At 40.0% G+C, this 15,244-nt stretch overlaps 1 protein-coding gene across 1 annotated transcript in view; it reads left to right on the top strand.

The window, feature by feature from the left end:
• NOTCH2 (notch receptor 2) overlaps window positions 1-15,244 on the top strand; it is a 167,552-nt gene that overhangs the window by 99,003 nt on the left and 53,305 nt on the right. The window contains exons 6-13 of the mRNA XM_063625888.1: window positions 5-238; window positions 1,518-1,673; window positions 2,113-2,301; window positions 3,245-3,358; window positions 4,185-4,298; window positions 5,953-6,186; window positions 10,264-10,374; window positions 14,545-14,737. Coding sequence (XP_063481958.1) covers window positions 5-238; window positions 1,518-1,673; window positions 2,113-2,301; window positions 3,245-3,358; window positions 4,185-4,298; window positions 5,953-6,186; window positions 10,264-10,374; window positions 14,545-14,737 — 1,345 coding nt within the window. The remainder of the gene's footprint in view (window positions 1-4; window positions 239-1,517; window positions 1,674-2,112; window positions 2,302-3,244; window positions 3,359-4,184; window positions 4,299-5,952; window positions 6,187-10,263; window positions 10,375-14,544; window positions 14,738-15,244) is intronic.

The following is a 15,244-nucleotide window of genomic DNA, read 5'->3' as shown; positions in this document are numbered from 1 at the left end:
AAAGGACAGTTCTGCACAGAGGATGTGGATGAATGCCTGTTGCAGCCCAATGCCTGTCAGAATGGGGGCACCTGTGCCAACCGCAATGGAGGCTATGGCTGTGTGTGTGTCAACGGCTGGAGTGGAGATGACTGCAGTGAGAACATTGATGATTGTGCCTTCGCCTCCTGTACTCCAGGCTCCACCTGCATCGACCGTGTGGCCTCCTTCTCTTGCATGTGCCCAGAGGGGAAGGCAGGTAGGTTAGCAGAAGGACGGATCTAGAAATGGGGAAAGGGCAGGGGGCATTCAGGACTCTGCCTTCTCTTTCATCCCAAACAGCGTAGTCTTTGAGTTACCATCTGTGGGAACATATCACTCAGGACTGTTCCAGAAATGTAACCTGCTAGCCAAAGTGCTATGAAGATAGTCTTCCTCCTTAGGACTTTAGGCTCTCTTCTCAACTCTACATACTTTAGTTTTTCATTCCAAAAAAGGAAAGTTAGTAACTATTGTCTTTGGAGCATCTGCTGAAGTCCTTAAGATCTTAGACTGAAAAGCACCTCAGCTATTAAGATAAAATGGCTAATAAATGGATCCACAGGCTTCATTTTAAGAAGAAACCATCTATTTACTCAGAAGAAGCTGGCAGGAGAGAAACATTTAAGTGCCTTCTAACCCTCAATGTCTATGAAAATATTCCCCTCAGGGAAGATTTTTACATGCTACAAAGTTAACATTGCTCTAGCCTGTCAATTTAACAACTAATAGTTCTAGGAGAAGGAGAGCAGTGTAAGGAGGAAGGTGATGGGAGAAGATAATTTAGCTGGGAGAACTTTCTGCCCAGCAGTTTTGAAATGTTCTTTCATAGATGCCTATCCAAAAGCCCTAGCTCCAGCTTTGTGGAAGAAGCCTTAGTTACCTCTTCTTAAGTTAATTGCAGACTGGAAAATCCAGTTCCCGTGTGAACTATATAAAACAGGAAGCCTAGTAATATCTTTAGAGACCTGGAGCCACCTGAATCAGGAATGTTGATGCTATTAAAAGGCTACTCTAATAGAGGCTGATGGTGTTCAGGTAGCCCCATGATCATCAGGTAGCATAATATTGGGGACGTAGGATTCCAGATAAAATATAGGATGTATGGAATATTTAAGACATACTAAAAATTACTTCTTGTTTATCTAAAATTCAACTGGACATCCTCTATTTTATTTGCTAAATCTGGCACACTATCTGGAAGACAGCTGCACTTTCCTGTCTCTGTCTTTTTATTTTCTGGCCTGTAGATGTCTCTGCCCTGGAGGAGAGGTCTAGCTGAGAGCTCAGGGTCAGAGTCTAGGGTTGCAGCTAGGTGCTTTGCTGGTAGCCAAGCATGTCCCCAAGGTAGGGTCAGGCAAAGCAGAAGTTGCTTATAAATCTCTATGTTGGATTCTGAGGAACTGATCATGAGGTTTTCCCTCCTGGGTGAAAGAGAAAGCTCTTCCCCAAGTGAGAGACATTTTCTCTTAGTTCTCCTTTGCTCCACCCTGTGACAGGTCTCCTGTGTCATCTGGATGATGCATGCATCAGCAATCCTTGCCACAAGGGGGCACTGTGTGACACCAACCCCCTAAATGGGCAATATATTTGCACCTGCCCACAAGGCTACAAAGGGGCTGACTGCACAGAAGATGTGGATGAGTGTGCCATGGGTGAGTACCCAGAACTTTTTCTATTCTGTGAAGTGTCTGTTGAGCTCAGCAGATGTTTAAACTGAAGCACATTTTACTGTAGGAGCAAGTTACATACACCCAAACCTCAGATTCCTCTTGCTACAAGTGACCTTTCAGCATAACCATAACCATATATTCCATTCTGGGGATTAACTGTATGAAAGGTATGTACTTGATTCTTAATATAAAGCCCTACCTCACTGACAGTTTGGGCAGAAACTGCAGTAGCAGAAGTGCATAACAGTTGAGGATACTCTGCTTTTATTTCTTTTTGAATTAAGGAAAAATAATAGAAAATTGGGAATGATATTATTAAAGGCCTGGCCCTGATGCTATAACCATCAGATGCTCTTCTATTGTTCACATTTGTGGAAACTCAACTGCTTTGATCCCAGTAATTGGTACTTGTGTCTTTCAGCCAATAGCAATCCTTGTGAGCATGCAGGAAAATGTGTGAACACGGATGGCGCCTTCCACTGTGAGTGTCTGAAGGGTTATGCAGGACCTCGTTGTGAGATGGACATCAATGAGTGCCATTCAGATCCCTGCCAGAATGATGCTACCTGTCTGGATAAGATTGGAGGCTTCACATGTCTGTGCATGCCAGGTAAATGGGCCCATCAGCGTGTGGGGTCTAGAGAGGAGGGACTGTTCTGAACTTCTCTTGTTAGAGCGTTCAGTATACTATTGCAGTCTGATGAGCTCTGTCAGCATTTGATTTCCTTTGCTGACTGGGGACTAGAGGAAGTCAGGGTTCACAAGCAAACCTTCCTTACTCAAAGAGTAAGGCAGTGCTAGAATTCATCAAGCTATGTAGACCAAATTAAACAAGCCTGTTATATCAAAATCCACATGTAATAGAAAATTTCAAAAACGATTTACTATAAGAATCCTTTAAATAGCAAGTTTTGCTGATACCTTCATGTAATTACAAATACGATACCATTCCATTTATAGAAATAAATTTTATCCATAATTATATAGGAAGTTTCCATTTATCTAAAGTGCAGTACATGTTTAGTTGTATTCTGGAGCTCTTCTGCAGAGACCATGTCTTTAATTTTGAGAGGATACAGCCAAATCCAGCTTGAAATGATGGCTAACATTGGCTGCTCTGCCTGATTAAGGCTGCCAGCCACTCCAGCCTTGAAAGGCACTCCTGACCTTGAACTGCACCCTGAAGGCAACAACAGCTCCAGCTCGGCTTGTCTTTAGGAACATAGAGTGGGGACATTTTGGGCCTTCCACAGTCCAGAAAGTATGGATTTATCACAGAAAATGTGGAGCAGTCCTTGTTTATATGCTAGGTCTTGCCAATGTCTTTTAATGTAATCCCTTCCCGCTTTTCACAGTGACATGGGTATTTCACAGTATGCCCTGTCCTGCTTGACGCTTGGAGTGACTATTTCTCATCATGGCAGAGTTCCTTTTCTGTCTGCAGAAATGTGTGTACTCGCAAAGGGTGTAGTTATCATTGCAAATTTGTGCTTCCTCGTCTGGAATACACCTTTCTCTCTCTTTAAGCCACTTGGGTGGTCTGTTTTGTTTAGGTTTCAAAGGTGTGCATTGTGAATTAGAAATAAATGAATGTCAGAGCAACCCTTGTGTGAACAATGGGCAGTGTGTGGATAAAGTCAATCGTTTCCAGTGCCTGTGTCCTCCTGGTAAGTGCCCACCACCTGGCCCTGTTTTCTCTTAAAGCACAAAGCCAACTGACCACAGGGAAGAGAGCAGGGAGAGAACGTGTGTGGGCTGTGCATGAGGAAATCATTAGAGTAAGTGCTTGGTGATAGGAGTGTGTGTGTACAGAAATAGAGAATTTGTTTTAGCTACTATATCTTACAAATCCTTTGTGGCCAGAAGTCCAAGTCTGTTCTTGAATGGCCCATGACCTCTTCGTCTGTGTATATATTTCAGAATGCTCATACCTCACAGAAGCCTTAGTTGTAGGCTATTCGGGATTTTATTTTTTTCCCATGGGTCATATTCTTGAAGGCCCTCTGTGAGAGTGTTATTTTTAGACATTTCACCCATGAGTTCAGAAACAGATAACACATGCCAATTTTTCCAAGATTCTCTGTCTCTCCTTTTTTTTCCTCAAGCTATTTTTGAAGATATGCCAAATTGTCCTCCATAGACTGCATCTTACCCCATTGTATCTTCAGAGAGAAGGTTTCTGTTGCCTCTGAAGCTACAGTTACTTGTTTGAGAGTTCCACCTATAAATTTCACTTCCTACATCCTTCATTTAAAAGTGAAGTCTGTCTGTGAAGAAGCAATGGTGGAGAAACACCACAAGTGCCTCTGGTTCCCTGAGTGTCACCTGGTTATTCCAGTTACCTGTTGGGGAGAATAATAAAGCATAGGCTTATTGACCCATTGGTATAAGCCCTGCCAGTAACCTAACCCACTCCTCCTTGGACATCATTCTCGTGGTAAAGGAAGACATAAGATAATCCTTTGACTCATGTTACCACTGTCCCTTTTTGAGGTTTTACTGGGCCAGTTTGCCAGATTGATATTGATGACTGTTCCAGTACTCCGTGTCTGAATGGGGCAAAGTGTATCGATCACCCTAATGGCTATGAATGCCAGTGTGCCACAGGTAAGATTCTTCTCACTTTTCATCTCCTCGGTAGGTCCATCTGAACAAAATAGGGTGATTGTCCCTGTCCTCTGCTAGCTGCTCTACCGGGCCAGTCCACTCCCACAGGCTCCTCTGTGTTTAGGAAGAGCTGCTTCTAGCAAATTTTTTGCTGCTCTCTTTTTCTACAGCACCTGCCTCCTCCACCACAACAGTGGTCTGGCCCAGATATTTCCATTTGGTATCCATGTCTTTCTGGGACAGATTTTGGCAGCAGTTAAGTTTCCAGCTGGCTAGATTTACTCATTTAGGAAAGAGAAGAAATCCAATTGAAAGCTATTTTTCATTGGGGCTTCTCAGCAGGAGGCCTGGCTCTGTGTTTCTTGAAGCAAGTGACTGAAAGAAGGCCCAGAAATTTAAAGGCTGAATGTGTACAAGTGCAGGGGTATTCTGCATAAAAGACACCAAATAGGACTGAGAGTCAAGTGTGTAAATGACAGGAGAGAGAGCTCTAACGGGAAAGTTTGGGTCCTCTTTGCTGACTTCTGCAACTAGAGTCAAAAACGATCTGTGCACAAATATTCTGCATTTCTGGGTTTGTAATCACATTTTGTACTTGGGATTGGATTTCAGTAAGTCAGATGTTCCCTATTACACATTTCCTTTTACACAGGCAAATATTGTACAGAAAGGCTAGAAATTATTAGAAGCGAACTTCTTTCTTATCTGACTGCCTGAGAAAGAAGTTATTTATATAATTCAAGACATTTATCTAATTTTAGAGAATGGAGTCTTAAAGATTACAGGCATCATGCATATAATTTATTTCTGATCACAGAAAAGCAAATTTAGTTGTGAAAATTAGTACAAAAAGTTAACATTTTAATTATTAGACCTACTTAGTTTAGGACAACTCAGATGAGCCACTTTCTTTCTTTTTTTTTTGCAAATAGTTACCCCTTGTCGGAGAATCCAGATTTTGTCTTCCCCTGGCCAGATTCTTCTTGTAGAGGATAAGTTTCAAAGAGATTAAAAACCTTTAGTTCAGGTTTAAAAGTGGGGAGAGGACTCCTGGAGTCTTTTAGGGAAAGATATAATGTTTGTCTATTTAAACCTCGAAGAAACGAACTCTTACTTGTCTCTTTTTCTTTTAAATGCTCATAATAGGTTCATTCATTTTATTCAACCAGTATTTATTTAAAACTACTATATATGCATAATGCTCTCAGAGGAGTTGAGAGAAGTAAAATAAAGCTCTCTTACCTCCAAAGTCAGAATTGGGGACATAAGATACTTGAAATCATTAACCTGTATATTGGGCTTGGGAAGAAAGAAATACAAAGATAAATATATACAGGAAAAATGTTTTGAGCTGTTACACCTGAAGCCTAATAAGAGATGAAGATGCAGTTAAAGCATCTCTGCAATGAAATTATTGATCAGTTGCAAAGGTATTTCAGTTCTAAAATTTGATTTGCAAGTCTTTATTTTAAGCACCTCTCTCCAGGCATGCTTTCTAAATCAATGCAGATCATCATTTTCTACTGCTCAAGGCCTGCAGTATTAATTGACCACACATGGAATGTGTAGAGTAAATGGATGTAGCTACACTTGTGTTCTGGTGTGGAGTATCTGCCTTGGTCTTTGAGAATCCTTGATAAAATTCTTTCCAAAGGTTTCACTGGTGTGTTGTGTGAGGAGAACATTGACAACTGTGACCCCGATCCTTGCCACCATGGTCAGTGTCAGGATGGTATTGATTCCTACACCTGCATCTGCAATCCCGGGTACATGGGCGCTATCTGCAGTGACCAGATTGATGAATGTTACAGCAGCCCTTGCCTGAACGATGGTCGCTGCATCGACCTGGTCAATGGCTACCAGTGCAACTGCCAGCCGGGCACGTCAGGTAAGCCCACTCTGTTTATGTTTGGTATGGAGTTTTCACTGTTTCTCAAATCTATTTACACAGATGTTTCAGACTGTTGGCATATGCTCAGATACCTAAAAAACAGTCCTGATTCTGAGAAGCACAGCCAAAGCCACAAGCATAAATGTCTCAAGGCAAATGGCCCTAGCCAGTGGAGAAGTCAGAGACAATAGCTCTGTCAGTCTGATGATTTTGTGTGTGTGTGTGTTTTGTTAAATAGAGGCATACCACTTCAAAAATTAAAATTAATGATTTAAAATTAAAACCCTCTTTTTTGTGGCTATATTATCTTTTTTTCTTTAAGTTCCACCCCACTCAGATTAATAAATTCAGTCCTTCCTTCCTTCCTTCCTTCCTTCCTTCCTTCCTTCCTTCCTTCTTCTTCCCTTCTTCCCTTCCTTTAATGTATTTTCTCTTTCACAGTTCACTCTCTTTAGTGTGACATGTTTCTTCAGTCACTTGTCTCTGGTGGGGCCTTAGCCATCTTGGGGGATTCTAAGGAAGAGGAGATACAACACACCACAGTAACTAAAGTAGAACGCAGAGCTGTCATTTCCTATCCTCAGAGTTCATCATTGTTCTCTGACCTTGGTTGAATGACTCCTTGTTGGTCGTGAGGACATGCTGCTCCTTTTTGGGGGGATGTGGAATTATTTTCTCAGGTAGCAGCATCTCACAGGTTTGAATGGTTCTGTTTTACTTATTAGATGAATGATTATGGTCACAACTATGGTTAGTGGACAGAGAAGTACTATGTTCCAGATCAAAGGAAAATGTATCAGTGGAAGATTAACCAATATGTGCCTTTGTTAGGAGGAAACCTGCCAACAATATAAAGGAGTGATTTATTGAGAACTCACTCTGGATGTAAGGAAAATGACCTATGTAGAGAGCAGAGGTGGAGAAGGTAGTTAGCTACCCTCATTTTCTTTTACTGTTTCCAAATCCATTTCTTCAAATTTGTCAAAGGCTCTGGTCTTTACCCAAGGCTTCATACATGCCAAGTTTGAAAACAAAGTCCTTTTTGAATTGCTCAGGCATACGAAAACATCCCATGCCGTCACAGCTGAAAATGCCTTTCCCTCCCCACATTTAGATAACTCACTAAAAGGGCGAATAGATCTTTGTGAAAACTTCCAAAAGCAATTTGCTTCCGGGCTGCTCCTCAGATATGAGAAATTACAGTAGGAAAAGAAATTTGAGAGATTTACAAGCAATTGACTGGATGTCTTTAGAATCGAGGGGCTTTAGACTTTGCTATCATTCCCATCATAATAAACATACTGGAAACCTGGGTGAGTGGTGGGTTGGCAAGCACTTTGTTTTCTCTGGCATTATATCATTATACCAGGATATATCAGGTGTTTTCTGGGGAGGACAGAGAGGGTATGGTATAAGTAGCTGTCACTGAGAAGGTGAGAAGTCAATATGAGTGATCTGTGGGCAGCATGGAAAGGAAGGCCCGGAATCTGTCAGAACCTGCCAAAGACATTCCTGCAGTTTTCTGGAGAATTAAAGCAAGCAACGGTCAGACAACATAAAAAAATGTGGTTCTGTAATGGGTGGAGAAAGAGCTGGCATATATCAGGGACCTGGGTGGAAAATCCATTAAACGAGGCATTATGAATAGAGTCTCAAGCTCTAGAGTAAGAATTCCTGTTCCACTTATATGGCCTAAGTTGGTAGTTTGGTGTTTGGATAGGGGAGTGGATGGAAGAAATATTTTACAGTTTGCCAGCTAAAATTGTGGTAGTCACTCACTGGGTACTTAAAGTGAGATATACTACCCAGAGTTACCTTCAGTGCCTTCTCTCATCTGTGCTTTTATGATAGTAAAGTTTTAAGTAAGTTTCTTTGTGTTGCAAGTAACAGCCCGACTTGAGCTAGTTTAAGTCATCATTTACAAAAAAGAAACAACAACAAAACAAAGAAACAGAAAGAGCTTAGCTAAAGCATCCAGAGCCTCTTATAGATTCCAAGCAGTTGAATAATAAGGCTTTGGAGAAAATAACAGGAAACTGGGCATTTGTAGACCAGAGGTCACACAGTCTGTGTTTCAGTGTTGTAATGAGAGAATCTCATTGGCCTAGCTTGATCCAGGCATCGTTTCCTACTCAAACCATGGATGGGGGCTGGAGTCACATTGGATCATCAGGGCTTCACTGGGAGGGGGTGCTGCCTTCTTGGTTTGAGGGTAAAGCGGGGTTGTCAGTCAAGGGTTAGAAACATCTCCTAAAGGTATCCACTTCTCTGCAGGGAATATGGAAATCTTTCCCTCATTTATGGCTAGTTAGGCAGTATAGCCTCATTAATCACGGATGACAGTACGGTGTGGTGGAAAGAGGATTCTGTGGAGCCACACAAACAGGGCTCAGAGCCCAGCTTTCCTGCCCTAATGGTGGCACTGTGCAGGTCAGCCCTGTTGTCTGTAAAATGGGTGTTAACACAGACTAATGTGCAGGGTGGGTGACAGGGTTAGAGAAAACTTACATGACAGGCAAAGCAGCGTACTTTGCTCATAGAACTCAATAAACTGTTCCTCTGTAATTATTATTAATAAACATTATTGCAGAGTATGGGCACAGTGGCTCATACCTGTAATCCCAACATTTTGGGAGGCCGAGGTGGGATGATTGCTTGAGTCTGGGAGTTTGAGACCAGCCTGGGCAACATAGCAAAACCTCGTCCCTACAAAAAATAAATAAAAATTAGCCAGGTAAGGTGGTACACACCTGTCGAGAGGCTGAGGTGGGGGGATAGCTTGAGCCAGGGATATTGAGGTTGCAGGGAGCTGTGCTCGTGTCATTGCTCTCCAGTCTAGGTGACAGATCAAGACCCTATCTCTGAAAAAAAAAAAGAAAAACAAAGTATGAGTGAATCATAAGTATGGCCTTTTATCCTGGATGTTTTGTTTTCTGATATTCTCATTACCAGTTTTTGTTTTTAGTCTTTTTAAACTACCAAAATATTATTCTATGATACTCAGAAAGCATCACTAAATTCATACAAAAATAAAAAGTAAATATTGTTACCATTATTTGTAAAGAGATATTTGTGAAATATATTACAAATATATTACAAAATATATTACAAATATATTTCACAAATATCTCTTTACAAATAATGGTAACAATAATGATTGTATACTGTTAATATAACCAAACTCTTCCATTCATCTGGGCAGTAAAGCAAAAACAAGGCAGCTTACCTAAGGAGGAAGTTACTAGACTCAAGATTTATCCTGAAATTTAGCCTATAATACTGACAGGCAGTATCAAGCTCACAGTGATAGATACAAATTCCAAAATTCTAATTTTGATTCGAAAGCTTAAGTTTTATCTTTGGCAAAAATACTGTCAATTTGCTTTTCCTCAAAATGACAGGTTTGCTGCTTTCACTTAATATTTGCTAAATACTCAATTCTGATTAACCCTGGTTTGTCTGTCAGTTGCTCTTTCAATTAAAATGGGATTTCATGAAGAAAGCAGCTATTTCAACTCACAGCTCAAACAATAGCATTATAGCTCTTCCTGGAGACAACTCTCGTACTTGGCATGCCACAGAAATGCTTTATGTATACTTCCATTTCATCACATGGAGTAGTAGACATTACTCAAGGTTCGAGATTTATTAAAATTATAAAGTTACTAATTTTAACTTCCTCAACAAAGCCACTCTTGAGTGAAACTGGTGTTTTTGCTTGTTTAACTGTGGCATGTGGAGGTGAGCAGTAGAATAATTATAGTACAGTTTGGTTCTACTGCCTTGATTCATGCTGATGCGATCAGTTTCACCCCATTGCCTCTGCACCATCAGTTTGAATGTTAGCACAGTGAAAAGGAAAGATCATGGCTAAGTATGATTAATAAAATCCTTTGGACCTCTATATCTTCCTGAAAGAGTCTGTGGACTGCATTTTGAGAACTGCTGCTTTATTCTGTCCAGGGTTGGCTGGAATTCACCTTAGATTTCTTACCACGTTGCTGCATCACAAGCAGAAAACCTTAGTATTTCTGTGGTAATATTGAATGGTTTCCCTTGGGTTTTCTCTTCCAGGGATTAATTGTGAAATTAATTTTGATGACTGTGCAAGTAACCCTTGTATCCATGGAATCTGTATGGATGGCATTAATCGCTACAGTTGTGTCTGCTCACCAGGATTCACAGGTAAAGCTCCTTTTACTGCAAGGCCCCTCCTTCAGCCCTATCACTTTGGGGATATAGCATCCAAACGAATATTGCTTTTCAAGTGTTTCCTATTTCTTTGTCTCTCTGGAAGGTTAGTAGTCTGTTTCTCTGCTTCTCTAGATCAGTTTTCTGTTCACAGACCTTAACTGAAAGATACTTTTCATTAATTAGAGTTTTTCGATTATGTGTTTATTGCTACCAGAAAATAATTCCTAGACAGACCATAAATTGCCTTTGCTTTGCTTGAGTTACATTGCTTCCAAAGCTATGTTTACTGACTACAGGTAGTAGTCAAGGCCTTCCGTAAAGATATATTCAAGGTAAAATCCTATGAAAATACTGAATGCTTGTTTCTGGGTACTTCCTCTTTGACATACTCAAGGTAGAATTCTGTGAAAATACTGAATGCTTATTTCTGGGTACTTCGTCTTCTGAAATATTGTTGGATGAGGTCAGAGCCTGGGGAGACCACCCTAATTTGGGTAGCATGAGAGAGCTCTTTCTGCCCAGGAGGAAGAAAGTAAATGGCTAGAAGAATTTTGAATATAACTCCTCTTAAAGTATAAACAGCCTAGGCATTTACACATACACACATGTGCATGTACATGCACACACACACACACACACATCTTCTCTCCCTTTACTTGTCAATATTACCTTTATCTTTTACCATCCTGATCAAAAAGTGCTAGAGGCTACTACTGCAGAAACCTGAGGCCCCTCACTGACACACCTGAGTTTCTTCTTGGCATCATCAGAAGGCACACACTGTACATTCTGTTCTTTCTGGACAGTGACACACAGAAGCAGCCACTAACATGTTACCCTTTAATAATTTCCATGTGGTTGTTTGTACCCAAATGTGAGAAACACCCTTCAGAGTTTTTGATAGTCTGCAAAAAGCAGCCAGAGCAAAGTGAAGTAAATGTACACCATTCATTTGCCAAGAATGTACTTTGCTCTCTATTTCACAAGAATTTCTCCTATTTGGTATGATTGTGGACATTAGAAAGGAAAGTTTGCACCCAAATGGGTCACAGTGATCCCTGTTCAGTGAAAGATCACTGAGAAGCCAAATCTGATGAAAACTGTCATGCCCAATGCCCAGTGCTGCTGTAGTAGCTTGATGTTCTGCATCCTGAAACTTGTTATTCCTAGATCAAGTGGCAGTCAAGTGAATACACAATTGCTGCTAGATAAGATAATAGGTACATTGTTGATAAGTGTGTAATACAAAGAGAATAGGTAACATTTATGAAGAACTAATTTTGAGCTGGGCACTAAATTAAGTGCCTAGTCTCAATTGTCACTGCTGTTGAGAATACCTACAGAATAAGAAATCCAGAACACAGAGAGGTTAAGTAATGTTACCAGTGCACAGCAGCCAGAATTACATCCCAGGCAATCTGACCCCAGAGCCCATGCTCGTTCCCACTACACTGGACATCCTGATTAGGGGCCTGTTGTAGTGTGTGTGTGTGTGTGTGTGTTTATTTATATAAGGCTTCTACTGGACTCATTTTTTCAAAATGCCAATGAATCATATTCTTTCTCTTTTTAACATTCAGCAAACCAGGAAGGTCAAGAAGGGAGAACATAGGCTAAAAATATTCTAAAATAAACCTAAGGTGTAGCATGAAACCTTATAAGAAATGGAATGTTTTGGTTACTAGGTGGTCCCCTGTTCATGGAACTGTTGCCTACGTCTGAGATGGTTTTTTTTAATCAGCTGCTAAAAACATCAGAGACAACTGTGGTATATACTCATGAGTGGTAAATGTGAGGAGTTTTATTCTTGCTCTTGTTTTATTTTAATATATTTTTCCTGTATCATTCTAATAATAGCTTTGACAGCTTTAAAGAGGATTTTTTTTTGTTTTAATACTAAGTTGTCTGTTCTCTTAGAACCTTTTTAAATGGGGGAAGGTAAGGAATTATGTGATACTTCTATAAACTGCTTTTCAGTTTTACAAAGCACCTTCATACCCATTATCTTCCTGAATTCTCGTAACAATCCAGAAAGGAAGTTCTACTATACCCATTTAACAAATAAGGCAACTGAGAGACAGACCTTGATGTATATACTCATGGCCTCTGCCAGTGAGTTGCAGTGAGGACTGTGAGTTCCCAGAAGGCAGAGACCTCGTTTAATCATCTTTATAGCGAGTGTCTAAAGCAATGTCTAGCACACAGGAAACACTTAGTGAATGTTGCTGAATGAACGAATGAATGGGACTCAAATATAGCACTTTTGCTAGCTAATGCCAGACTCTGAAGTGTGGACTATACCATGTTTTCATTTATTAAACACCAATTTATTGAGTGCTGAGTCAGAAGAAACACTGGGTAACTTCTCATTTCAGTCACTGAGCCCAGCAAATTGCTTGGCCTTCCACTGGACTTTGCTGATGCTCGGTGGAAACTCCTTGAGGGTCGGACCTTTCTGATGGAACAGCTGTCAATCAACATAGTAGACCGCATTTAATACTTTCAGATAAAGATGGCTTGAAAATTTATTCTGCAAAGAGTTTAAAAGCAAATAAAGAAAACTTGGGGGGAGTGGCTTCTGAGGAGATGCTTCCAAGAAAAGACCAAAAATGAAAAAACCTTTTTCCTGTCATCCTCCACTATATTACAGGCTGAGGCTGTGTGGTTGAAGAGCTCTGGTTCATATTTTGGTGCCACTGACAAACAGCTCAAAGAATCAGTGGTTGAGGCCAAGGAAATAGTACTTAAAAATAAGCTATTAATAAAACACTTAAGAGGAAAACAGCAGCCACTTCCAGATTATGGGTTTTTACCACAAGAACCACCGATGATGGTTTAGAGAGCAATGGAGGGTGAAAAAATGTGAATACTCATACTTCATAGGAGTGGGTATCTATTTCATTTGGAATGTCCTGTTCTAAATACAAGATTGCTCTTTCTTAAATGAGAAAAATGCATGTTTTCAAAATCAGAATCAGAACATTGTATTCTTTGAAATATATAAATTCATAACAGTTGCTTGATGCCACTCATTTATAGAATTATAGGTAATTTTAACGTTTCATATCATTTTGGAATATATAGTTAAATCTCAGTTACTCAAAGTGTAACAAATGGAAACACTTGTATAACTGGCCTATATTACTTTATTCAGCCTAAGAAATATCAAGGTTATAGCAGACATCTTTTTAAAGAGCAACTTGGCTATGTCTTGGAGGAGCAACATATTCACTTCAATTTCACTTACTCCCAGTATCTACATTGTATGATGATGATAAGTAATAATTGTCTAGAACAGAATTTCTCAAAATCTGGTTTTTACACCACCTACATTTTAAAAAATATGGTTTGCTAGATTCTATTCATCACAATCTATGGTGATAGGGCCTAGGAATCTCCACTTAAAGTAACAACTTAAAGTGACGATTTTGTTCTTAATGATGATAATGTTCTTAATGATGATAATGTTCTTAACATTATCTTAATGATGATAATGTTCTTAAACATTAAATTTTAAGAACCATAGGTCTACAGTGACAGACTGCATTATTTTCTCTAATATCAGAGGACAACAAAATTATACTTTGAGACTCTACTTCCTGAGGTCAAAAAAAAAATGGATTAATACGACTCTAAGAATGAAAACAAAATAGCCTTTCTTTACAATCAATTTAATTATTGAATTAAGTTACTAGCCCATTCATTAAGCATTCCAGTTAATTTGGATTTACCATAAATAGAAATGTAAGAGGCTGAGAAAATGAATTTGTGCTAAACCAGCACAAAGCATGTTAATGAATGCTTCTTTGAGTTGTACTCGGGACAGCATTAAGAAGAGAAGCCTTCTTTGGTAACATTTGACATTCTCTTCTTAGAACCTTGTGAAGTTTCCCCATTTCTGAGTTGAAAGAAAATGCCAAATTGCTATAATACTTTTCCAGCCTTTTGTTAGCTTTCCTTGATTATCAAAAGTCAATGCTCTTTGCTCCTTTGCATGGCATTAAGTGTTATTGGGTGTCTGATTCCTTACATCTTGACATTTAGTGCCCCAGGGCACCTTATGGCCTGAGCAGATGAAGGATGTCAACATAATGTCTTATAGTTTTGGGTCTATTTCCTAAGCATTTAGGATGTGAATAACACTGTCCCCCTTCTCCACAGGGCAGAGATGTAACATTGACATTGATGAGTGTGCCTCCAATCCTTGTCGCAAGGGTGCAACATGTATCAATGGTGTGAATGGTTTCCGCTGTATATGCCCCGAGGGACCCCATCACCCCAGCTGCTACTCACAGGTGAACGAATGCCTGAGCAATCCCTGCATCCATGGAAACTGTACTGGAGGTCTCAGTGGGTGAGTAGCTGCCCCATGTAATAGTTTCTTATTGACCTGTGTTAAACCAGTTGGCTTGTAGTACTGATGACAGCCTGAAGTTGTCAAATGGGGCCTCGAGCTGAAACTTTGCTGAAGATTTGGTAGTCTGCATCAAAGCCTTCTGAATTACCATTTAATCCATGGAAGCTGGCCCCTCCCTTCCATAAGTGAGGACCTAGATGGAACATAAGGAGGAATGTCTCCCTTATATGGGTCATTAGCAAGGACCTCATGGGAGGAACCCATACTCATTGTGTGACTCTTAGGAAGTTATGTTTTTAGTACGTATTACTGGAATGATTTCTGAAGAATGTTCTAGCTTTTGATTTTTTTTCCCCTGCTTAAACATAGCTCAGCTCTGTTCTGTCACAGTGCCAGTGTGTGCTCTGAAGTAGGGCCGCTTCAGCCAACTTTAGAAATATCCCTGATAAAACATTTGCAATTTTTAAGCCCTACAGACTTGTGTGATGTGTTAGTGATTTTCTA

This window comes from Symphalangus syndactylus, chromosome 12 (assembly GCF_028878055.3).
Source record: "Symphalangus syndactylus isolate Jambi chromosome 12, NHGRI_mSymSyn1-v2.1_pri, whole genome shotgun sequence".
Taxonomy (NCBI): domain Eukaryota; kingdom Metazoa; phylum Chordata; class Mammalia; order Primates; family Hylobatidae; genus Symphalangus; species Symphalangus syndactylus.
Note: the sequence above shows the minus strand (reverse complement) of the source record. Positions and strands in the feature narration are given on the sequence as shown.